Genomic DNA, 24,032 nt, shown 5'->3' on the forward strand with positions numbered 1-24,032 from the left:
TGATGGACGGCCTGCCGCCCCCTCCCTGTCCGTGCAGGGACTGCAGCATCAGGAGAGAAGACTCCTACCACAGCCTGAGGCTGGACCGCGGCGACAGCTTCCACTGGGACAGAGAGGCGGAGCTTCAGCAAAGAGAGGTGGGGCTTAGGAGAACCAGGGAGGCGGAGCTAGCCAGAGGGTCCGACCTCCACTGGGAAAGAGATTCCGGGCTGAGACGAGGCAGAGAGATGTCACTGCACTGGGATCGGGACAGGGAGGCGGAGCTTCAGTGGGAGAGAGAGGCTGATTTTTGGCACAGAAGAGCCACCGTAGCCTCATACGGCTCGCAAAGCCACGACGCCCCAGCCTTCACCTATGACCCGCTGCCCTCTGGTCACCCTGCCTACCCTGAAGCATCGAGGTCACACGCCCACTCCCACCTGGATCTGAAGTACAGCAGCAGCAGCAGCGGCTACCAAACGCCCCGCCAAATCTGTCCCTGCTCGCCGTACCAGCCCTCGCCATCTGAGAGCAGAGGCTACGCCTCCGGCTACCAATCCGAGTCGACGTCACCGCTGCCTCCTCCGTCCTCCATGACGGGACCCTGCAGCCACAGCAACGGGACCGCCAACCACAGCCACGCCCATCCAGACGCACAGCAGTGCTACCACCCGGACTCCCACGCCGGTGAGTTTAACGCCTTCGTCGGACAGGAACATGAAGGTTTTGCACACAGAACATTCTCTGACACTCAAAAAGTTATTGCTTTTACCGTCGTAAAGTCATGTGACTCCACCTGACCTGATCTCTGTTGTCCCCGCCCCCTCAGACGGTCTTCGTAGTTCTGGAGAAAGCGTGGGCTGGAGGGATCACATCACCCACGGCTCCTTCAAGAGGGTCCACAGAGACGCTCACGCCGCCTGCTCCACGCCGTCTGACATGTCGGGACCGCCCACTCCGGTCCACACCAGCAGCCCCCTGCGCTCACAGGAGAGGTATGTGAAGTCCTAAAAGTTGGTCCCAAACATCAGTCAGAAAATTCTGCAGAACAAACAATGTTTGAGGAACTCCTCGACTCCTCTACTTCAAAATGTTATGTTATGTTATATTTTTATTATATTCGGGGAAAGTTTCTTCTTTGAGTCCAGCAGCACTTTATTCATCACAAAAACTGATAATTTTACTCCTCAAAGATAACCAGAATAAATACAAATTGCAGTTTTTAAAGAACGATCCTATGAGGTAAGCAAAGGTGTTCCTGCACTAAATAAAAGAACTCTAATTACTGTTTGGACTATCAGTCCCTCCCGAGTATAAGTCGCACCCCTGGCCAAACTATTAAAAATAAAACACGACTTATACTTTGATAAATGTGATAAATAGATGTTGAGGGATTTCTTAAATTAACCATTACAAAATCCTGAAGTTAAGGGTTTTTCTTCAGTAAACTGAGATTGTTTGTCTTCAACAAAATGTTCTGACCAGTGTTAATTTTGACAGAGAATTTTAATTTAGTTTTAGTCATAGTCTTTTGACTAAAATAGGGTTTAGTTTTTGTCCCAATTTAGTCATGTTGATTCTATTAATTTTAGTCCAATTTTAGTTGACTAAATTACAGTAGTTATTTAGTCGACAAAAATATAAATAAAGGTAAAGCATTCTAATTAAATTTACTAAGTATAATCATTTGAAAAACACGCAAATATTTTACTAATTTGTAAAAAAAACATTTTACTTCACTTTGCTTTCCAAGCTAGTCATTTCTGCGAATTCAGCTTCAACAACTTAAAACACATTAAAAGAAAAAAATAATTATAAATCACCCCATTTCTAATAAGAAAATGTCTAGTTGTACGTAATTTTCAAAAAACGTGCAGCCAGTGTTAACCTTTTTTTTAGTCGCACAGACCCAGAGTAAAGGGTTAAGGTTAGGATTATGGTTATGGTTAAGGTTAAACAAGCAAATGTTTCCTGAGTGCTGCTGTCTTTGCAGCTCACGGCTCCACCAGGGGATGGGTCAAATGTGGAGAACACATTTCACACATTTAGGAGTGTGACAGTTAATGGGACTTTAACTTTAAGTTAAATTTTAAATACATGCAGCCAACAAAATAAATCCAACCTTGGACGAAAACAGTCTGTCAATTTAGTTAAAGTTTTCGTGTCTGGGCGGGAGTTTTTGTTTCGTTTTCGTTTCGTTTTCGTTGGGTGAAAAAGGTCGTTGACGAAGACGATGACGAAAATTTTTTGTCAACGAAATTAACACTGGTTCTGACATTTTGCCGCTTTGCTGATTGGTTCCTTCTGTTTCTGTGTTTTTAAAAGCCCCAGCCCAGGAGGGAGAGACTTCCACATTCGGACCACTGACATCATCGATGACTACGACTCTCCGCAGCTGCAGGATGCACATCGCCATAGCAACGGCACGGTCCAGGACTGTGGGAGGAGCCCCAAAAGCAGCTCAGAGGACTCTTCTGCTCCTCTCAAAGGTCCACAGTCGCACACAGACCCCGCCCCCACCTCCCAGCAGCACAGCCCGGACACACCCTCGCCGTCTTCTTTAGATTCTGCTGCATCCAGTCAGGCCCCGCCTCCCGCCTCTTCAGGTCCTCCCACCCCGACTCCTGTGGAGGGAGCTGCTCCGCCCCCCACATCCACGGACTCCCCACCTCAGAGCCACGGTAGCGCTTCAGCGCAGCCCAACGAATCCTCTCCCACGCAGAAACCTTCCCCCCCAGCGCCCAAATCCTCCAGCCCCACCTTCGCCCCCCCACCGTCCTCCAACAGCATGGAGGGCTCTCCGGTGTCTGACCCCCCGGTTCCCGGGTTTGCCACTCTGGGCAGACGGCTGATGCTGAGTGGGTCAGACCTCCACCACCCCAGTTACCCTCAGAACCACGGAGCCCCTCATTACCACCCCCCTGCGGTGGAGCACTGCGCCCCCCTGGACACGAACAAGAGGCACTGCCACCCGCACCTCCACCCCCCCTCCCACTACTCCACCATCTCCATCCCCCTGCCCCACCCACAGCCTCCTCTGCCGGAGAAGCGCCATCACCCCGTCCTGTCTGACGGCGGGAGGCCCGCCCCCAGCTCCGCCCAGCATCAGCACCACGTCACTTTCTCTCCAACTGTGGGGGAGGTTGCACCCCCTGCAGGCCTAAATGAGGAAGTGCACGGGGAGGCAGCAAGCAGAGTCAGCGTGAAGTTTGTTCAGGACAGCTCCAGGTTCTGGTATAAGCCCGGCATCTCCAGAGAACAAGGTCCGCCCCTCACCTGTGCACACCTGAGACAGGAAGAGCCAGAATAACATTGTGTTCTTCTCTGCAGCCATCGCCGCTCTGAAGGAGAGAGAACCGGGAACCTTCCTCATCAGGGACAGCAACTCCTTCCAGGGGGCGTACGGCCTCGCCCTGAAGGTTGCGGTCCCGCCCCCCAGCGTCCAAAACAACAAAGGTAAACGCCACCGTCACGCCCTTAACCTTCGACTTATGAACAGCGCGCTGACTGGTCCTCTGTGTGGACAGGGGGGGACCCTCTGGAGCAGCTGGTCAGGCATTTCCTGATAGAAACCGGCCCCCGAGGAGTCAAGATCAAAGGCTGCCAGAATGAGCCGTACTTCGGTAAGGTCGCCTTTGATCTGAAGAACTCCAGGAGAAGAGGGAACCTTTCTGTGGAATAGCAGGGAATATTTTCTGTGTTCTGCAGGGAGTCTGTCTGCGCTGGTCTACCAACATTCCATCACCCCCATCTCTCTGCCCTGCGCCCTGAAAATCCCAGAGAAAGGTCGGTACCTGCAGAGTTCAGGATCGGTTCTGCTGGACCGTGACAGACACAAAACCTCTGCAGAACCACAGAACCGCCGAAGCTTCAGCTTCTGATCACTGAGGATTTTCTGAACTCTTCAAAAGTTTGATATTGACTATTTTTAGAAACCAAAACATCAAGATTTTAAATAAAGTTTTATACAAACATTGAAACAGCAAGCAGCAAACTAGTACCAGACATCAGGTTTTGTTAATAAATTTGTTTTTGAATTTTGAAACGATATTTCAGATCAATTGCGTCTTTGCTGCTGTAGTTTTATCTAAACTAGAGCACACAGCAGATTTTTTATTTTATTTTACTTAAGTAAATTGCAAAGAATAGGCGAATCATCCAGACAGTAGCTGGGATAGGCTCCAGCAACCCTGTGACCCCAGAAAGGATTCAGCAGATGGATAGATGGAAAAAGTTATTCCGCTAATGTTCAAGATTTAATTTTATTTTATTACTATTTTTAATTTTGCCTCCTGATCAATATTGCCGGGGCAACCGATAAAAGTTAGTTATCCTGGAGCTTATAAGCATTTAAATGGACAAAAGTCTTCTTGATTTTTTTTATAAAAATGTGTTTGTTAAAATGATATCCTCCCACATGGAGAGAGTCCCTTTTATTTAAAACTGTTTTTAACAACATTTTACTCTTAAAGTTTACGTTCTCCTGCAGACCTGGCAACACAGTCTGGTAGAGGTGAACACATTCGTGTCTTCTGCACTTTACTGTTGATTGGTTGGAGAAAGGGGAGGAGTTAAGCTCTGAGGCGGAACCACAAAAACAACTGCATCATTATCACAATTTTCAGACACAAGTATTGTGTGAACTGCTCTGAGGTTTTTCTCCGTGCCGTCAGATCTCCTGGGGGAGGTGCAGGAGGCCCCGCCCGTCAGCAACATCAGCACAGCAGCCGACCTTCTTAAACAGGGAGCAGGTAAGCTCCTCCCACATCCTCTAATGCGTTGAGCGTAAACGAGTTGCTGATGTTCCAATGTGGCGTTTTCCCTCCTCAGCCTGCAACGTCCTCTACCTGAACTCTGTGGAAACAGAGTCCCTGACCGGCCCCCAGGCCATCGCCAAGGCAACGGAGGCCACCCTCGGCCGAAACCCGCGTCCTGCCGCCACCGTGGTCCAGTTTAAGGTGACGTCGCAGGGCATCACGCTGACAGACAGCCAGCGCCGGTACGACGCCTGACCCGTTAAGGAAGCCCGTCGCTCCTCTGCTCTTCTTCACGCCTGCGTCTGTTTCAGGGTGTTCTTCAGGAGGCATTACCCCGTCAACAGCGTCACCTTCAGCAGCGTCGACCCCAAGGACCACAGGTGAGGGACCGGCGGGTCTGAAAATCTGCAGCTGGAGTGGGTTTGTCTGCATCCGTGGCTGTGAGCTCGTGCATGAAGGCGACCAGCATGCGCCGGTCCGGTCTGCGCATGTCTTAGCCCGGTGTCTGTCTCTGTCTTTAGGTGGACTAACCCCGACGACACCACTGTTAAGTAAGTGCTGCTTGATTACTGTTGAGGGAAATGGGCCCGTGCATGACGGAGGCTTGGCGAGCATCTTTCCGGCGCAGCAGGTGGTGAATCCCCGCCGGGCGCCGGCTCCGCGGCTCACGTTCTGCTCGTGTTCTGCAGGGTCTTTGGTTTCGTTGCTAAGAAACCGGGCAGCTTGGCGGAGAACGTGTGCCACCTTTTCGCGGAGTTGGACCCCGAGCAGCCCGCCTCCGCCATCGTCAACTTCATCAACAAGGTCATGCTGGCGCAGCGCCGATAGAGCAGTCCAGACGGCGTCAGACGGATGGAAAAGACAAAGTTGCTCTTAAGGGTCTGAGAGGTCATGAAGCAAGACGATCCACGACAGCTGCAGTCAGAGGGTGGATCTCTATGGTTCTTTGTGCAGCAAACCGGGTTTGTTCAGAACCTAAAGTGGAGAGTCAGGTGGGGAGGAAATGCTGAAGCACAGGAAGCAAAAAAAAGAAAGCCTTTGTTGAAGTCAAACTGGTTTTCCTTTGGTCCAAACAAATGCAGCATTTTTATCAAGTTGCTGCTGGCGGCCATTTTATTCTCAGTTTTGGTCCACATAAATTCATAAATGAGATTCGTGAAACTGAATTTACAAGTTTAAATCAGACAGATTTAGTTTTACATGTAGGAATATTTTAACAAAGTTCAAATGAATTTATTTAGGATTCACATTTTCAGAAAACAAAAGTGCATAAAAAATGTGTTTTTAACGACCCACTCTGATCAGGTAATCTATTTTCAGAGCATTTCCAGTGGTCTTTCAATTATGATTTTGCCGTTTTTTGCCAAAATCTAAAAACTTGTTGTTTTCTCAGACATAGTTTCTGCAGAGCGAGACTTTGGCCCCGCCCAGTGTATCTTCTGCATCACAAATACGATCTTTTTCAAACAGCATTTTTTCTGATTCACAACAATTTGAATAAGGAAATACTAAGAAATGCAATTCTGAGATGAATGTTTTTATACATGTCCACCATCATCAGAAAAATGACACAAAGTGATGCTAAAAACACCAAAAATAAAATTTTCATCAGAGTGGGTCTTTAAACAATAATGTTTTAAAAGGTAAATAACTATCCAACTCTTTTGTCATTTCTCCCTGATTGTGATAGCCGTTTGTCTTTTTTTCCTTTCGAGGATTTAATTCGGCCATTTTTTAAACAATCCTGCTTTCTGGTTGTTTTTTTTGACTCCCTTAATGCTTAGAGTTCAAAGGTCAGCAAAAAAAAGGCGTTCTGTTTTGTGCTCACAGCTCCAAACACCCAGAACCTGTCAAATTTAGAAAAAAAAATGTATTAAAAATGAGCAAATCCAGTTGTCCACATCAGGTTTCCATGGTAACCAGAGTTGGACTTCATGCCTCAGACCCTTTAGACTGAGCTGTCGGGTTTCAGAGAAGATCCTCCTCACAGCTTTTCTGTGAGGGACGTCATGATCTTTCCAAGTGACCAAAACCATAAAGATGTATTTAATGTTCAGCTGCTCCACCGCGAGTCACAGGACGGTCGACAATCCTTCATGTTCCACATTTCTGCGAGACGGATGAACTCTGCACGTCTGTAACATGTGTGCGAGGGGGGGCTGGGGGGCGTAAGCGTGTTGGATTAAAGGACGTGTTGGCTTTAAGTCAAACGAGGAAGACGACGTGTGAAACCTTTGATGATTCAGCGCTTTATGTGACCAAACACACGTACTTAACCAAAGATGAAGCACTCTCCTATTAATAAGCTTTTTATTCAGTTATATTTTTGTACTTATTGCTTCTTATATTTTTATGATACTTTACTGGTTTGGTAGGAAGAAAAACAAAAACATAACTTTGTATTCCAGCAATAATATATTGTCTGTTCTTCTCGTTGATCCTCATGTAGTAATAATATATTTTCACATGCAGCTATGGGCCAAAAGAGGAAACGTTTGTTCATTTGAAAAGGAAACTATGCTGTTTTATATGAACGGAAAATAAAGACTTTAAAGTTAAACCTTTTCTGTGGCTCTGTCCTTATTTTAATTTCATTAAATCAACTCGTTTTCTAAAAGATTCTGGAGTTTTTTATCATTTTAAATGGAGTAAGGAACATCCACATTTCTTAGAAATGTGCATCACTACAATAATGCATCTTTTGTGTTGCACATTTAACAGTTTTCCATCAAATGTGCTCTTTAATTCCAAGGCTCATGTTTGCATTTTGAAGGAAGATGCTAATCCTGCATGTTTCCTACAAATGTTGCTTGAAGAAGACCCGATCAGGACGTTTTAAAGAAGGATGCCACATTCGTAAAGAAGCTTTTGTATGTTTTACTTCTGTAAGGAAAATGATAAACTTGTTGCTTTCTTACAAATGTGGCAGTTTTTGTGACTTCAATTGGTTGTCTTTCCTTTTGAGCTTTTATTTGTCAACACCGCTAAAAGAGCAGATCAGCAGGAAATGAAAAATAAAGAGGAAGTTTGAGGCCTTTCATCAGATGGTTGATAAATTCAGCATAAATCCTCTCAAGTGCAAAACAGTTTTGTAAGGAAATGAGTTTACTTAACAAAAGACATTATATATTTTATAATTCTTCTTTTAAACAGGAGTTACTGAGAATTATCAAGTAATTTTAATTACTTTTAAATTACCTTAAAAATGTTTGTAAATCTTTTATTTTCAATGTTTAGTTTTGTAAACCTTTGTCATGCTTTTATTTTGTAGTATTGTGCTGGATTACATGTTAAATATAAACAGCTAAATGATCAGAGCAGTAAAACTAAAAGTAATTCTAGTGGGGCATAAAAGTGTTTAGTCATGCATCAATTGTGCAAGTTCTTCCTCTTTAAAAGACAAGAGTCCTGCACATTTCATCATAGGTGTACCTCAGCTATGAGAGACAAAAATAAGAAACAAAATCTAGAAAGGATCCACTGTCCTCTGTACCTTTATTATTAGCACCTGTTTGAACTGGTTATCTATATAAAAGATACACTACCACAACCTCAACAGTCACACTCAAAACTCCACCAATGAGCTGTCTAAAGACACCAGAAACCAAATAGTTGATCTGCACCAGGCTGGAAAACTGAAAATAAATAGGTCAACAGCTTGGTGTGAAGAAATCAATTATTAGGAAATGGAAGACAGACCACTAATGATCTCCCTCCATCTGGAGCAGATCTCACCCTGTGGGGTCAAAATAATCAAAAGAACGATGAGCAAAAATCCCAGAATCACATGGGAGGACCTTGTGAAGACCTGCAGAGAGATGGAACCAAAGTAACAAAGACTGTAACACTCTACAAACCCTCCAGTTCCAGACGTGTCCTCCTGCTAAAACCAGTACACGAGCAGGCTCGACTAAAGTTTGCTAGAGAGATCTGGATGATCCAGAAGAGGACTGGAGAATTTCCTGTGGTCAGAGGAAACCAAAGTCGAAACATTTCAAGGTCCTGGAGTGACCTAGCCAGTCTCTAGATCTCAACCCAGGAGAAAACCTTTGGAGGGAGTAGAAAGTCTGACAGGGGAGATCTGATGGAGGAATGGACCAAAACATCACTGTTCTAGAGGAGATCTGATGGAGGAATGGACCAAAACATCACTGCTCTAGAGGAGATCTGATGGAGGAATGGACCAAAACATCACTGCTCTAGAGGAGATCTACATGGAGGAATGGACCAAAACATCACTGCTCTAGAGGAGATCTGATGGAGGAATGGACCAGAATACCAGCCAGTTTCTGAAAACCCTGTGAAGACTTACAGAAAATGTTTGACTGCTATCATTGTTAACAAAAGGTATATTACAAAGTATTGAATTTAATTAATTTTAGACTATTTATTTTCCACCAGAAGATATAAATAAACTCTCTAAAAATCAGACTGATTTTTTTCCCCTCATTTTATCTCTCATGGTTGATGTTTATCTATGATGAAAATTACAGACCTCTCTCATCTTTTTAAGTGTTAAAACTTTCACAATTGGTGGCGGACTAAATACTTTTTTGTCCTACTGTATATTTTACTTAAAATAACTTAATATTTCTTCTCAAAACAAAATCTAACTCCAAAAGAGGGCAGAATTTCTGATACTTTCCTTTAAAAATATACTTTACATAAATCCACCATGTAAAATGAATTGTATGTTCTAATATTAAAAGAACAATATTTTTTTAATAATCATCTTGAATGTTGTCAAAGGCTGCAAAAAAAAAACTTTTATCAAGTTTTTTTTGATAAAAGTTTTAGTTGATTTTGCAAAAGTTCAGAAACACCCAAAACCAAACACTGTGATCAATAATTAATTTATTTATTCCCTTTTTATACATTTTAAATTACTTCCAAAGCATTTTCCAACTTAAAAAAAGGAAAGCTTGATTCCACTCGGGCTGCTCTCAGAGTAAAGTACAGCTTAAATAAAAGTTCTGGTCCGTATCGGATTCAAACACATCCTGATCTGCTCGTGTTTGTGTGCCCTCCCTCTGTGGGGGAGTGGAAATAATAAGAATCCTTTTTAAATGGTGGAAAATTTGTTCTCGTTTGAAATCTCTGCTTTAACTTTTTATTAACTTATCAGCTCATAAAAAGTCATTAATGTGCTTCGAGTGGAAAACAAACAAACAAAAGGTGAACAAACAAAGAACAAGATACACCAAATCCTTCCGTGATACGGGAGTGCTGCAGACAGGGGGCGCTATTGTGAGTCACTGAGCAAAATTTCCTCAGAGGAGCGTTTGCAGGATTAGAGGCGGAGCTGAACTGTGGAGTGGTGACGCGGCGTCAGGCCAGCGGGGGGCGCCGGCGCTGGACCCCCATCTGGTCGTAGGTGGTGTTGGCGCCGCAGTCGATGTAGCGGTACGACTCCAGGCTGTTCTGGGACGTTCTCACCATGTAGGAGGTTTTCACGGTGGTTCTGCAGACGGGAAAACGTCGACCCGTCAGATCGTCGTGAGGCGACGTTTAGGTCAACTCATACATTTGATTCATTTAATCATGTTGATTCTGGATTTTGATGTTTGTTTTTTGTTTCAAGGCTGCAGCAGAACCAGATCTGTGGTCCTAAATTCTAAAAGTTTTAGAAAAGGCTTTGAAATCTTTACAAATAACAGAACTCATATTCTGTTATCAGGACTCTTATTTTCTGTTCTAAAGACTCATTATTTCTCTCATTTGAAACAGGAAGTAAACAGCGGTGGAGTGACTCTGTTTATTAATAGTTCTCAAATGTTTTTATTTTTAACTTTATCAATGCAGATAATAATAATCTTATAATCTTCAACTGTGGACTTCAACAGTTATTTGACAAAAAAGTTGTTTTTCTCTTGATCTCAGCTCAAATTAAGATTAATTTGAACAAAAACATCAAACTTTGACTCAATAAAAGGTTTTTTATGAAATGTTGCTTTAATTTGCTGGAACAAGAATAAATGAATATAATGAAACATGACTTCTGAGGTTTTAATAAGGTCCTTTAAAAACAATAACATGGTCTGGAGAAACATTAAAAAAGATGAATAGATTTAGTCTTAGAACATTGTTCACTGAATTTAGGAAAATAAATCTCAAATGAGTTTATGAATGAACCTGTCAGGTTTAACCTCTACGCAGACGACTCACTGCTGTCTTTGTGAAATCATTCTCTTTGGTTATTTTAGTTCACAAAACATAACTTTTAAACTTCAGTAGCACATCATTTAATGTAAACTAGATTAGTTAATAACCCAGAAAAATACATTTGTCTTAAATACAAATTAGATTTTCATATTAAAATCAGTGGATTACGAGACGTTCAACTTTAAATTATCTTAAAACAAACTTGGAAGTTAAAATAAAACACTTAAAATATACATTCTAAAATAAAATCTTCAAGTCTAAGTTGATATGTTGTTCTTTTTTCTTTTCTCACAAAAATGAGGATCGTTTTATTCTATTTTACATTCCTTTGTTTTCCTGAAGTTCTGTTTTGGTTCTGATTTGGTTTAATTTTTTTTAACCACATCTTTGCAGCTTTTTACACTTTATTTGTTTTTGCACTGAATGCATTAATTTTCTGTATGCTGAGCAGAGAGGAGGCTCAAACTATTTCCATAAACTGTCAATCTTATCCGAAAAGTTAAAAAAAAGGATTAAAAAGATTGAAAAAATTAAAACCAGCAGATGTGCTTAGAATTATTTTTTTCCCTCCAGGTCGAAGTGTCTCTGAACATGAAGCTCAGGTCAAGACGCTAAAAACTGACATGTTCCTCCCTTATAAGAACATCTATGAGTGAAAAACAGCAGGAAGTGTCCGCTCCTTACATAGACTTAAAAAAATAATTTAAACATTAGCAAATCCTCTTAAAGTATTAAACTAGAAGCTTTAAATGACATGTTTAGTACACCAGTAAATTAAAAAAACAGCAATACCAATCTTCGCCTATAGAGGGCAGCATATAAAAAAAGAATTGTTTCTAAAAAAAAAAGAAATACTAATTTCTTTATGATGAATCTTTATGTTTAAAATATTTCACATTTTAGCAACCGATATTTGATGTTTTACACCCTAAAACCAGTTTTTAAAATATTTTTTTGTATTTTGGATTATTCGTTTTAAGTTTTTCTGTTTATTTTTGATATAACATGGATAAAAACATGTACGTTTGATAATATCTGTGATCAAAACTGAGCCGATTGTTCGTCTCTGAGCATCAGGAGACAGAAGAATGTGGTGCAGACGAGGACTTACTGCATGAAGATGACGATGTTGTGGACCTTGATGGGCATGGTGCAGAAGGCACTGAGAGGAAGCAGAACAGAAATGTATTTATTCTCCAATCGATTTAGTTTGGGACATTTTTTCGGAAGAAGAAACAAAGTGAACTTACTAAACATACGGAGCGCTGCTGCCGATCTCCACGCTGACGGTGAAGTTCAGCTGCAGACGTCAGCTTAGAGTTAAAACCAAAACCTCAGAGGGTTTGTTTGCTCTCTCGCTGAAATCTAAAATCTGTTTAAACCTTTAACACCTGAGCCAGTGATGCTTAAACACAACATTTTTAACATACTGTAACTTTTTTAACCGTTAGTACCATCATTCAGTCGATTCTGAAGGAGAAAAGCGGCTCACGAGCCGCTTTTCTCCTTCAGAATCGACTGAATGATGGTACTAACGATTGAAAAGTCACAGTAAATCAAAGAAGATGAACACTGGAGCTCCAGTGTTGAAGGATTAACAGTCCGAACTCCTCACCTGACTCTGGCTGAGCGGCAGAACGGTGGTGGAGTTGTCCAGCTGCTGAGTCCCGACCACCGTTTTCATGTAGAGAACCTGGCAGCTCACGCTCTGCACCAGCACCGAGAAAAAGTTTGGGTTGCTGAAGTTCAGCGTGCTCTAAAGGAGAACCACGAGGAGATGCCGTCACGTTATCTGACAGACAAGACAGCTCGAATAAGAGATTACACTTTCCATCCCGAAATCTGCAGAATCCACAGAGAACATCTAACATTTAATCTGTTGTTGTGGCAACAATAAGGAATTTGATCGTTTTCAGGAAAAAAAAATCTTAAAATTGGCTTAAAATTCAATTAAACCGAGATGATGTTGCACTACTTTAATAACTTTAATTATCGATTAGACTAAAACAGGGGTCGGCAACCTTTAACAGTAAAAGAGCCATTTGGGCTCGTTTTCTACTGATCAAAACCTAGAAGGAGCCGCATAGACTTACTTTAGCCTTTAAGACATTTGGATTTACATTCATAATCTTCTTTTTGTTCGTTTAATAAATGTGAATAATGTCTATTTTTTGGCACAATCAAAAGCAAAAATATATAAAAAGAAACTAGCATCTCTCAAAATGGGATTTATTTACGTTTTTACCTTTAGTAGCAAAAAAGCTAGCTTATTACTCAATTACTAGCTGAACTTCAAATTAGCATAACATTTCTCTGTAATGTAAATCAGTCAAAAATGCTACCACATTGCTGAAATAAAAGCTCAAAATTACCCTAAACCCCAGTAGATAACAAATTAGCTAGAAATCTTAGCATTTTGCTAAAATATTAGCTAAACTCCAAATTAGCATTAAAAAAACTAATTAGAAGCCAAATTACTAGCTGAAATCCAAAATAGCCTAAAATTCCTCAGTAAACTAAATTAGTCAAAATTATTAGCGTGTTGCTAAAACAGAAGCTAAATTCTAAATTATCAAAAAAAAAAATCAGTAGATAACAAATCTGCTGAAAACATCAGGATTTTACTAAAATATTAGCTAAACTCCATATCAACATAAAATTCCTAACTAAGATAAATTCATCAAAAACATTAGCATGCTACCAAAAAAGAAGCTAAAATTCTAAATTAGTCTAAAAACCTCACTAGATAACAAATTAGTCAAAAACATCAGTATACTGCTAAAATAATAGATAATCTCCATTTTTTTACTATTATTTTATTTTTCTTCAGCCACATGTGGCTCTGAATCTGCAGGTTGCAGACCTCTGGACTAAAACAACTGAACCTTCTGTAAAAATTAAAGCTGAGACTCCGCCTCCACCTTGGTGTTGCCATGGCATCCATGCAAACAGATGGAGTATACAAATGGCGAATACTTATATAACGCTTTTCTATCTTCCTCAAAGGCCCAAAGAGCTTTACAGAGGTCAGCAATAAATGATTTTATTATGTTTGTCATGTTGAGTAAACCATAAATCGTTGAAATGAGAATCTCCCCACGGTGTCGAGTTCCGTCTCACAGCAGAACCATTACACGTCTGTTTAAGAAACATTGAAGGTTCTAGAAATTTAAAAGGTTTGTGGTGCTGAGAAAGTTTAAAAACTAAATCTCAAGATCTCAAAAATAAACTCTCAAACTGTGTGATTCAAAGTGGAAATCGTCCGGATACTGGAACACATTTTCTAATGTGAGTTTGGCTTCGGATGTTCTCAGTTTACATCCATGTTTTCCAGACTTACAGAAACTAAATTGAGAACAATATGAGAGTTTAAGAGGACTCAAATTTTCAGAATCTTAAGAGATCCACTCTGATGAAAATTGTGTTTTTAACATATTCATGCGTCATTTTTCTGATGATGGAGGACATATGTAAAGAAAATTAAGCTAAAATTGCATTTCTGGGTATTTCTGTATTCAAATAGTTGTGAATCAGAAGCAGACAAAAATTCTAGTTTGCAAAAGAGCGGATTTGTGATGTAGAAAATAAGCAGGGCGGGTCACAGGCTCTGAGCTCTCAACCAGGAGCAGGTCCCGCCCACAACTCAGAATTAAACTTTTAATGAACTTTTGTAAAAAAAATATGTCCTAGAAAACAAAATATGCTTTTGATTTCGGCTACTGATGCACGATATTGACTTTTACAACCGATACCAATACGCGATATTTTCTAGCCTCTTACAGCCGATACCGATATCAATACCGCTAACCAACAAATTGTTTATCTGCAAATTTTTTCATATCGAAATTATCGGAATGACGTCATAAAGTCCAATATCGGCCGATATTTATCGGTAACCGATATTATCGTGCAACTCTAATTTCGGCTAAAGATGGCATAATCATAATCACTGGGAATGCTTTAAAAACAGAAAAGGGGGCGTGGCTTCGGATGATCATTGGAGCCGCAAGTGTCAGTTTCAGCTGCTCGTTTTCCTTTTTCATAATTTTATGTCAACACATTTGTTTTTAAAAGACAAAAACATTAAAAGTAGCTTAATAAGATAAGAAAAAGGTTAATTTCTGTATGCTGGAGGATGAAGCTCACCGTCATGTTCATCAGGACCTTCTTGCTGGAGTGATCAAAGCGCACGGTGACGGAGCGCAGCCCCGCGTCCTCCACGACCACGGACCGAGGGAAGAGGAAAAAGGCCACGAGTGAAGACACCAGGAGGCAGAGCAGAACCGAGAGGCCCACGTACAGCTTCCTGAGGAGAAGACCAGCAGGTGGAATCACACTCCACTTCCTGAGACTTTTCTAAACTTCACAAATCCATAACGGCACTATGAAGAATATTAGTGAGGATGAACAGTAGAAGTCCAGATATCTAACCCTGAGGCACTCCACATGACCCGTTTATGATCAATAACTTCTGCCTTCAAGATAAGATCTGACACATCAGTGGCCCTCATAACCCCGCCCCCTTTTCCAGCCTGTCAAGGATTTCAAGGTCCACGGCGTTGAAGGCTGCACTCTGATCCAGCAGCCCTGAGAGCCACACTACTGTTGTTTATCCAAGACAGCTGTCAATGTTTTAAAAAGTCGGTCAGAAGATAATCATTTCCAAAACAAGGAGACGATCAATTCGACTGTAGTGGGTAAATATTTTCTTTAGAAATAACCATAAAAACTGTCCTGCTAACTCTGAATGGAACACTGTTTCTCTGTCATTTTGACAAAATAGATACAATTTGACTTTTATTTTGTGATAAGACGTTTCCCAAGACTTTAATATCATTTATTTCCTTTGTTTTTAACTACGTTTCTGTGTGATACAAAGAAAGAAAGAAGAGGAGAGGATATTTTTGTCTTTTAGGCCTTCAGGTTGTTGCACAGAGAAACTCCAAGTTTTTAGTTTTTTTAGTAATTTTCTCATCACTTCTTTTATCCACGTTCGGGTTGTAAAACAATCAATAAAAACATGAGTCTAAATGACCAAAACTCCTCATTTGAATCTGGCGGGTCAGAGGTCACAGCTGACTGGCAGAGCACACAAAAACCTGACAATTTCAAAATAAAAGCTTCTTTCTAACTCGGTGTAAATGTTTGACCATTTGGAGGGAAAAATAGGAACAAACTGTAGGAGGTTCTGGCCAACAGGAGCAGAAGTTTGTGTTTTCAGACACTCACGTCCTCTGAGGCTGCAGCCTCTGGTCGCTGTAAGGAATCAGAGCCACCAGCTCATTCACTTGTTCTGTCAGGAGACAAACACAAAATGTCACTTTTAACTTAATCCAAGTCTGTGTTTGATTAATGATGTGTTAAAACCCTTAAACTCTTGATTTGTGATGCATTCAAAGCCCAAAACTCTCATTTTGTGACACCTTCAAAGCCTTAAACGTCAAAATCTTCATTTGTGGTGCGTTCAAAGCCTCAAACGCTTGAATTGTGGTGCGTTCAAACCCTTAAACCCCAAACTCTTCATTAGTGATGCGTTCAAAGCTTTAAACTTTTATTTTCTGAAGCAGCCAAAGCCTCAAAATTTTGTTTTCCGATGCACTCAAACTCTTATTTTGCCTTCATGCCTCAAACTATTGATTTATGATGCCTTCAAAGCTTCAAACCCAAATATGTGGTGCGTTCAAAGCCTCAAACGCCTGATTTGTGATGCATTCAAGTCTCTAACCTAAAAGCCTTGCTTTGTGATGCGTTCAAAGCCTCAAACTCTTCTTTTTTGTGATGCATTCAAAATCTAAGACTCTCATTTTGTGGTCCATTCATTTCTCAAATCTCAAACTATTTGATATTTAATGCGTTCAAAGCCTAAATTTGGTTTAAAATCCATTCAAAGCTCCAAACTCTTCATCTGTGACGCTTTCAGAGCCTCAAGCACCAAACTCTTGTTTTGTGATGCGGTCGAGGCATACAGTCTATGGTTCGAGGCTTCAAACCCAAACTCTTATTTGTGATGCGCTGCCTCAAACTCTTGACTGAGATGTGTCCAAAGCCTCCAACACCAAATTCTTGTTTTGTGATATGTTCAAAGCCCCAAAATCTTGGTTTGTGATGCGTTCAAAGCCTCAAAGCCCCAAAGCCCCCAAATCTCATTTTGTGATGCGTTCAAAGCCCCGTCGTCGCTCTTCGAGCCTCCACTCACCTGAGGGGATTCGGCCGGTGCCCTGACAGGTCGGACACGTGATGCTGTCTCTGCCGGTGAACTCCACGTACGGGAATTGGGCAATGTCCTCGCGCCTGACGAGTCCGTCCAGAGACTCGTCGTCCGAGTCTCCGTCGCCCGCCTCGCGCCTGGAAGCGGACGAGGGGGCGACGCTGCTGCCTCTGCGGGACCAGAGCGTCCCCATGGCGGCCTGCAGCGGAGCGGGGCCCGGGATGCTACCACCGGCTCACAGGTGGACGGGAAGGAGCCATACGGCCGCCGGAAATGAACGAAGACTATCGGGAGAACTTCGGTCAACTTCTGCTCGCAGCTTCAAGAACAGAAAAGTTTGAAGAAGTCTGTTTCCGGATGGAGAGGTCTGCAGGCTAAAAAGTTTTGTGAAAGTTTGTTAACAGATATTTAAGAACCAAAAATGTACTCACTTTAACGGGGAAGTAATTCAACAGTTGATGTTTATCACCATCGAATCACCTCCGTCATCAAAACAAACAGGTTATAGCCCGCATTGTGCTGCGTTCACAGCCCTACCTACAGGGACTGGCGGTGCGTTCACGTGAACTTAGGAATTCTGTCCTTATACTGAGTTATCGGTGCAGATAGCGGCGCGTCTTTGCTCCCAACTTGGCAACCCAGAATCCAGCCCCGCCAAGGACAAGATGACGTCAAAAAAAGTGAAAAAGTCTTGACTTTTTTTTTTACTCTTTGTTTTTAACATTTACAATAAGGTTTTTGTAGAAAATTAAAACTGAACCAATTAAAATCAAGTTAAAAAATAAAATGAAGGAATGGATGAAGTTATTATATTTCTTTTAAACGTATAAATATTGTTAAAATATTCAAAACCAAAGTTTTTATTTTACTTTTTTTTAATTAGACAACTATATTGATATTTTGTATTTTTGTTATGAATTTCATTTATTTGTATATTTTTTATTCCCTTTAAACTTTGTTTTCTGAGCTTACATTATTATTTGTACTTGTTTAAGGTATTTTGTGAATAAATATGTAACATAACCTTTAAAATCAGCTAAACTGTTAAAACTTACCCTCGACTTAGGTTTTTATTTCAATATGTAATTTTTTTTTGTTTTGATTAACTTTTCTTCTTTTTCTTTATTGTAGTTTATGGTTTGATTTCAAAGCACCGTTCTGAAAGAAAATGAGTTCCACGGGGAGTTTGAAAGTTTTAAGGCACATTTTCCATAATACCAAACAGAACCACACAGTTCAAATAAGTATTGTCTCATCCTTCTAGTGTCCACTTAAAACAAGTAGTTTGGTTGTGAGAAACTGTTTTCACAAATAAAATGTTCAAAAAGAAAGTTTTCATCATCACAATTTAGCATTCTTACACTAAAAACCAAACAGAAAATTGTATTTCTAATTTAAATAAAATCTGAAAAAAATGTATGTTGTATTTTCTGAGCCGAGTTTGATTTGATTAATACATTTAAAAAGCTGTTTCCCATAAATAAAGGAACAAATAACAGAGCTGCTGACAAAATAGTATTTTACTTCACATTTTTGTTGTATTTATATCCCAGATTGGTGAGAGGATTTTTTTTCCAAAGCACCAAACAATGAAGGTACAGAGAAAACAGAATGTAGTCAAAGCAGCACATTCATCTTTACACTTTGGGAAAATGTTTCAGCAACAAGAAAAGACATTCATTAAATTTATTCAAATAAATGGAAAAGATTCGGAGCTTTAGGAAAAACCTAAATTTTTTTCACCTTTCTTGCAGGTTTTTGAAGCGTTTTCTGGGAAGAACTTTAAACAAGAAGGTGAAAAATTGATTGCACATGAGCCATCTTTTTATTTCTGCTGGGCTGCAAGCTTCCTCTTCAGCTCATCGTTCTCCTTCTGAAGTATTTTATTCTGAAAAAGGAGCATTGTTTCAGAAACAGACACAACGTTGTGATCTTGAGTCTGAGAAGAGGCTTAAACCCAGTATCCACCTTGTGCCTGAGGGCCTCCACGATCAGATCCCGCCCTCCTCTGAGGTTTTCCTCTTTTTTTGACGCTCTGAAGACATCTCCGATGGCGGACACCAGGATGTGGGCCTGAAAAGAGCATCTGACAATCTCACCGAGGTTTCATCCCAGGATTTTGTCATCTGTGTGCCTCATTTTGTCTAAAGTTTCCAGTTATTCTGCAGAGGATTACTCACAAAGGATTTGCTCTGGAACAGGTAGCAGTGGTAGATGTCTGAAGCAGGATGTTTGGCCACGAAGCCGAAGACTTTGGGTGAAGATGGCAGAACGGCGCAGAAGGAGACGGTGGACAGAGGACACTGGTACAGCAGGAACTGAGGAGAGCAAAGAGGAGGAGGAGGCTCAAAATGATCGTTAGAGATTATATTCCACGCAGAAAGGAAATGAAACCAACCCTGGTTTTATGCTCCAAGATGTCAATCCCATTCAGAGACAGGAAGATGAGGACTTTAGTGTTCTTTGTCACCTTCTCAGACGAGTACTTATCTGGGGTCTTCAGAAAAAAGACATTATTATGATTCATCAGCCAGAGGAGGGACATTTTTAAAAAACTCTATTCAAGTATATATATTTTTATTTTTCCCAAGTGTAACAAGTACAATAAATAAAAACAAGATGCTCAGGAAAAGAAACATAAAGAAATCACCTAAATCTATTTTTATATTCATAATGTAATGCAAAATAGAATTGCAGTCACAAATTCAGAAAGTTTTTCCACTTAAAAGATTAGTTTGGTCTGTTATTGTTACAGAATTTTTAAGAAGGATCCAGGAAATCACATCGTTTCATTTTGAAATTATTTATTTGCATTAATTATTAAGAATACTGTCTCTCACAGACCTTTGACTTCTTTAAGAAGTCCTTCTCCTCCACTGTATTAATGCCACTTGATAGTTATCTGTATAGTCAACACCTTTCCAAACCCTTAAACAGTCAGAAAGACCAATGAGCTGTCAAAGGACACCAGGGACAACGTCATAACAAGAATGAAATGAACCAATCTACAATAAATAAGCAGTTTAGTAAGAAGAGATCAACTGTTTGAGTAAATATAAGAAAATGAAAGAAATATAAGATCACTGATAATCTCCCTCCACCTGGAGATCCATGGAAGATCTCACCTGGGGGAACAAACGATCTGAGAACGGTGAAGAAACAGATCACAACGACATGGAAGAGAGCCGATACCACAGTAACAAGTGTTACTAACACACACAAAGTCGTCATGGATTCAGATCCTGCAGAGCTCCAAAGGTCCTCCTGCTTAAACCAGCACCACTCAAGTTCTCCAGAGACCGTCTGGAGGATCCACAGGAGGATTGGGACATGGTCATGTGGTCAGATGAAACTAAAATGTTACTCTTTGGAGGATAGAAATGCTGAGCGGCATCCCCAGAAAACCAAAAACATCATGCAAATTGTGCAGCACGGGGGTGGAAGCATCATGGTTTGCGGCTAACTTACTGCATAGGGACAAGACGACTGATATCAATGAAGGAAAGAATGAATGGATCCATGTAAAGGGAGATTTGGGTCAAATGCCTCCTTCCATCATTAAAGATTAATCGTGACTGGATCTTCTTAAATGGTCACAAACACATCGCCATGGCAACAAAGGAGTGGCTACATAAAAAGTATTAGTCTAGATAGTCTCTGGACCTCAGTCCAATAGAGAATCTGTGGAGGAAGCTGAAAGTCTGCGCTGCTCAGCAACAGGCCCAAAATATCACAGCTCTCGAGAAGATCTGGATGGAGGAATGGACCTAAATAACTGCTACAGTGAAACTCTGATGATGATCTACAGGAGACCTTTGACCAACCAGGAGTACATCACAAAGTATTGATGAGAACTTTCATTTTTAATTTTCTGCTCCATTTAAAAAAAATGGTTACAAAATGTGATTTCCTGGATTAATTTTTCAACCTTTATCTCACAGTGAACGTTTGTCTATGATGGATTCTACAGACCAAAATCATTTTTTTACTGTACTTACTTACAGTAAGTAGAAGGACTTGCAGAATCAGATACGGACAAATACTTTTTGTCTCTACTGTAAATATGTTTTAAAGATTATATAAACCGCTAAGAAATGGAAAATAATGAAATAAAATGGATGAAAAAGGTACAAAAGACAAAGAACAAAAGAAAAACAGTGATTAAACCTGAAGAGAAAAAAGAAAAACTTAAAAAGACTCAAATCTGTCACAATAATGGAGTCAAGCAGACTGTTCATTAAGGCAGAGGGACATGAAAGCTGATCTAAAGGGTTTAAAACATTGTTAAAAGTTGGGATAATTAGAGAAAACCTGAATATTTTCATCAAATCAACACAAAATCATCAAATTAAAAAAAAGATCAAATGTGATCCATGAAAACCACAAACATGTTCTGATCTACTAATGAAACCACAAACACATTACATGATCCTCCACAGGTCTGACCTTCAGACTGTAAGCCGCCTCTTCCAGGATCTGAAGTCCATCAGAACGAACCACCTCCACCCGGCCCAAAAACTAAAGTTATGACCAAAAGAAATGGTTTTAAGAAAAGTCTCCTCAAGAGAAACAAGAATTAGATAAAAATCTTTAAACAACCTTCACAGGGAATGTAATCTCAACGTCGTCTTCCAAAGGCTCGTACATCTTCCTCAGCTGCGACCAAACTCTCACTTCTGAGCTCTTTTTGTAAAGTTGGTCAAAACAGAGACGCGTTTACCTTCGATCAACCAAGCAGGAGAACTTCTGAGGTTAATCAGTGACAGAGTCCCAGCTTCCTTATTGCTCTTCCTCAGAGAACAGACTAGTTTCCCTACAGGAGGTTTGATCCCAGGACCATGAGAGCTGGACCAGACGGCTTCTGATCTTTACTGATGTCCAGACGGTCAAACATTTACTTGTTGATCAAGAGAAAGATGGACATGAAGAAGGAATGTAGGAGTGTAGTGAAGATCTAAAAGCAGAAGGAAATGTGTGGCCACTTCCAGCTCCACCAACATCAGTAAGCTGATGGATGAAACTGATGAGAGACCTCATCTGCAATGACAAGACCACCTAAAGCAGATTAAAAATCTGCAGATATTCTGCCAGAATAACAATCTCCTCCTCAACGTCAGTAAAACTAAGCAGCTGCTGGTGGACGTTAGCAGACAGCAGGAGAGGAACCATCAGCCTCTGACTGTCAACGGACAATATTTTTTATTCATATAAAGTGTAAATTATGTATATGCTGTTATTTATCCCTTCCAGATAGAATGTACAAAATGAATGATAAAAGAACTAACAATTAACTATTCAGTTTTTAACTCTACACACTTTAAGCTTTTTCTTTTTATGAAGTGAACAACACAAACCTCTGCAACCACAACCCAAATACAAATTAAATTGTGCAAAAATCACTAAATCAAGACTTTTATTCACATTGACATTAAGAAAGACAAAAGAGTTTCAGCTTTGAGGATGTCATCTGCTTTCTTCTCTCAGTGATGATCTGCTCTGTTTTAGAGAAGATTCTCTCAGTTCTCAGGTGTCTGGACAGGTTGATTGTGGAGCCATAAATATATACAGAATATATATACATATAGAATATTTCCTGCAGACTGTTCCTTCATGCTATCAAGAAAAGTCAAATGATTCCAGTTTTTATCTTCTGTTTCTTTACATTTTGTGTTGATGTTTTCTCTCTATCTCTCTCCCTATTTGGCTCGTGCGCTGCTGAATGTGTAAGCCCCTCCCCCCCTCCACCCAGAGCTCAACGCGCACTTAACCCAATGCATCATGGGGGCTGTAGTGCATAAACTCACGCAGATGCCGGCATACTGTCGTTTCTGAGCTTCATTCTTTTGTTCACTTTTTAAACTGTCTGACGTCGGATCCCGCTCGAAGCTACACCGCTAAACACGAACTTTAGCTGTGATTTTAGTTGGAACTGAGAGACTTTATGAGCCGAATCAGAACAAGGAAGTTAGGACGTTTAACCACTTCTGATTGGTCAGATTGGTGACATGTGATCAAGCCTCCAACAATGATTGGCGGAGACAAAAAGCTGAGTTTGAGGCTAGTTTTGCGGCTGGATTGCGGTAATGTCATTCTGATTAGTCATTTATAGAATCAAAGAAATATTTATTTTACCATCTTGACTATTCAGAACTATCCAGTGTTAAATCAGGGCCGTTTGGATGAACACAGAGCTGATACCATAGTGATGGTAAATGTTTAGATATGTGAAAATGGGTAATTTCCCGAGGCACACCCATAGACTGTACATAAAATAACGTTGACTGTATAATGTTTTTACAGTCTATGGGCACACCAGACAATCTCACGACACACTGGTGTGCCGCGGAACACTGGTCAACCCAGTCTCCTACAAAAACGTTCAGTACCCACGTTTGTCCACAGGGAAAAACGTAGGAGTTTCACAAAAAACGGGTCTAAATTGTGGAATTGCTACGTCTCATTCTCTCATTCATTTCTACTGGGGTGCGCCGGATCACGTGACTAATCACGTGACTTTTGAGTTTCTGCCTGTCGCTAGCAAAAACACGGTGGGATATTCACTCTTTTTCGGTGGAAAATCACTCAGAATAAAATATTTTGTGGACTAATCTTTATTTTGACAATATTTCTAGCGAGAAATGCACCCGTTACTATCAGGATATACATTTATTTTGGACATACAGTTCGTAGTTTGTCTGTTTTGCTGGACTTCTCCCCAAAAGGGGCTCCAAAATCGTGAAATATCAACGTGTCCGGTGCACGGAACGATCCCCGGAACCGGACGATCAGCAGGATTTGGGGACCCGACCTGCGTCGGTGCCGCGTCAAGGTTTGGGTTCGGGTAGGTTCGGACAAACCGCCCGGACCCTTTTTAATTGGGCCCGGAATGACTCCCGTAAAGCTGGAATGTGATCACAGTCTGACTA

At 40.8% G+C, this 24,032-nt stretch overlaps 3 protein-coding genes across 3 annotated transcripts in view; 1 reads left to right on the forward strand and 2 right to left on the reverse strand.

Annotated features, from left to right (window-relative positions):
- The window catches only part of tns2a (tensin 2a), a 61,039-nt gene extending 54,857 nt beyond the window's left edge, over positions 1-6,182 (forward strand). The window contains exons 19-29 of the mRNA XM_024294000.2: positions 1-666; positions 809-974; positions 2,305-3,242; positions 3,310-3,435; positions 3,507-3,602; positions 3,688-3,765; positions 4,653-4,730; positions 4,810-4,978; positions 5,048-5,116; positions 5,258-5,287; positions 5,426-6,182. Coding sequence (XP_024149768.1) covers positions 1-666; positions 809-974; positions 2,305-3,242; positions 3,310-3,435; positions 3,507-3,602; positions 3,688-3,765; positions 4,653-4,730; positions 4,810-4,978; positions 5,048-5,116; positions 5,258-5,287; positions 5,426-5,564 — 2,555 coding nt within the window. The 3' untranslated portion in view covers positions 5,565-6,182. The remainder of the gene's footprint in view (positions 667-808; positions 975-2,304; positions 3,243-3,309; positions 3,436-3,506; positions 3,603-3,687; positions 3,766-4,652; positions 4,731-4,809; positions 4,979-5,047; positions 5,117-5,257; positions 5,288-5,425) is intronic.
- Positions 6,183-9,570: 3,388 nt separating this feature from the next.
- On the reverse strand, positions 9,571-17,691 carry LOC112159865 (transmembrane protein 106C). The gene is made up of 8 exons (XM_024294184.2): positions 17,538-17,691; positions 17,095-17,425; positions 16,128-16,191; positions 15,045-15,204; positions 12,514-12,654; positions 12,149-12,198; positions 12,010-12,060; positions 9,571-10,197 (listed from the first exon to the last, which is right to left on the reverse strand). The coding sequence occupies exons 2-8, from the start codon at positions 17,297-17,299 to the stop codon at positions 10,065-10,067; spliced, it is 804 nt and encodes a 267-aa protein (XP_024149952.1). The 5' UTR covers positions 17,300-17,425; positions 17,538-17,691; the 3' UTR covers positions 9,571-10,064.
- A 917-nt stretch (positions 17,692-18,608) lies between these two features.
- LOC112159579 (PTB domain-containing engulfment adapter protein 1) lies at positions 18,609-21,863 on the reverse strand. Its single transcript, XM_024293746.2, has 6 exons — positions 21,706-21,863; positions 21,553-21,624; positions 19,505-19,603; positions 19,287-19,424; positions 19,075-19,179; positions 18,609-18,994 (listed from the first exon to the last, which is right to left on the reverse strand). The coding sequence occupies exons 1-6, from the start codon at positions 21,751-21,753 to the stop codon at positions 18,932-18,934; spliced, it is 525 nt and encodes a 174-aa protein (XP_024149514.1). The 5' UTR covers positions 21,754-21,863; the 3' UTR covers positions 18,609-18,931.
- Between the last annotated feature and the right edge of the window lie 2,169 nt (positions 21,864-24,032).

This window comes from Oryzias melastigma, linkage group LG7, assembly GCF_002922805.2.
Source record: "Oryzias melastigma strain HK-1 linkage group LG7, ASM292280v2, whole genome shotgun sequence".
Lineage (NCBI taxonomy): Eukaryota > Metazoa > Chordata > Actinopteri > Beloniformes > Adrianichthyidae > Oryzias > Oryzias melastigma.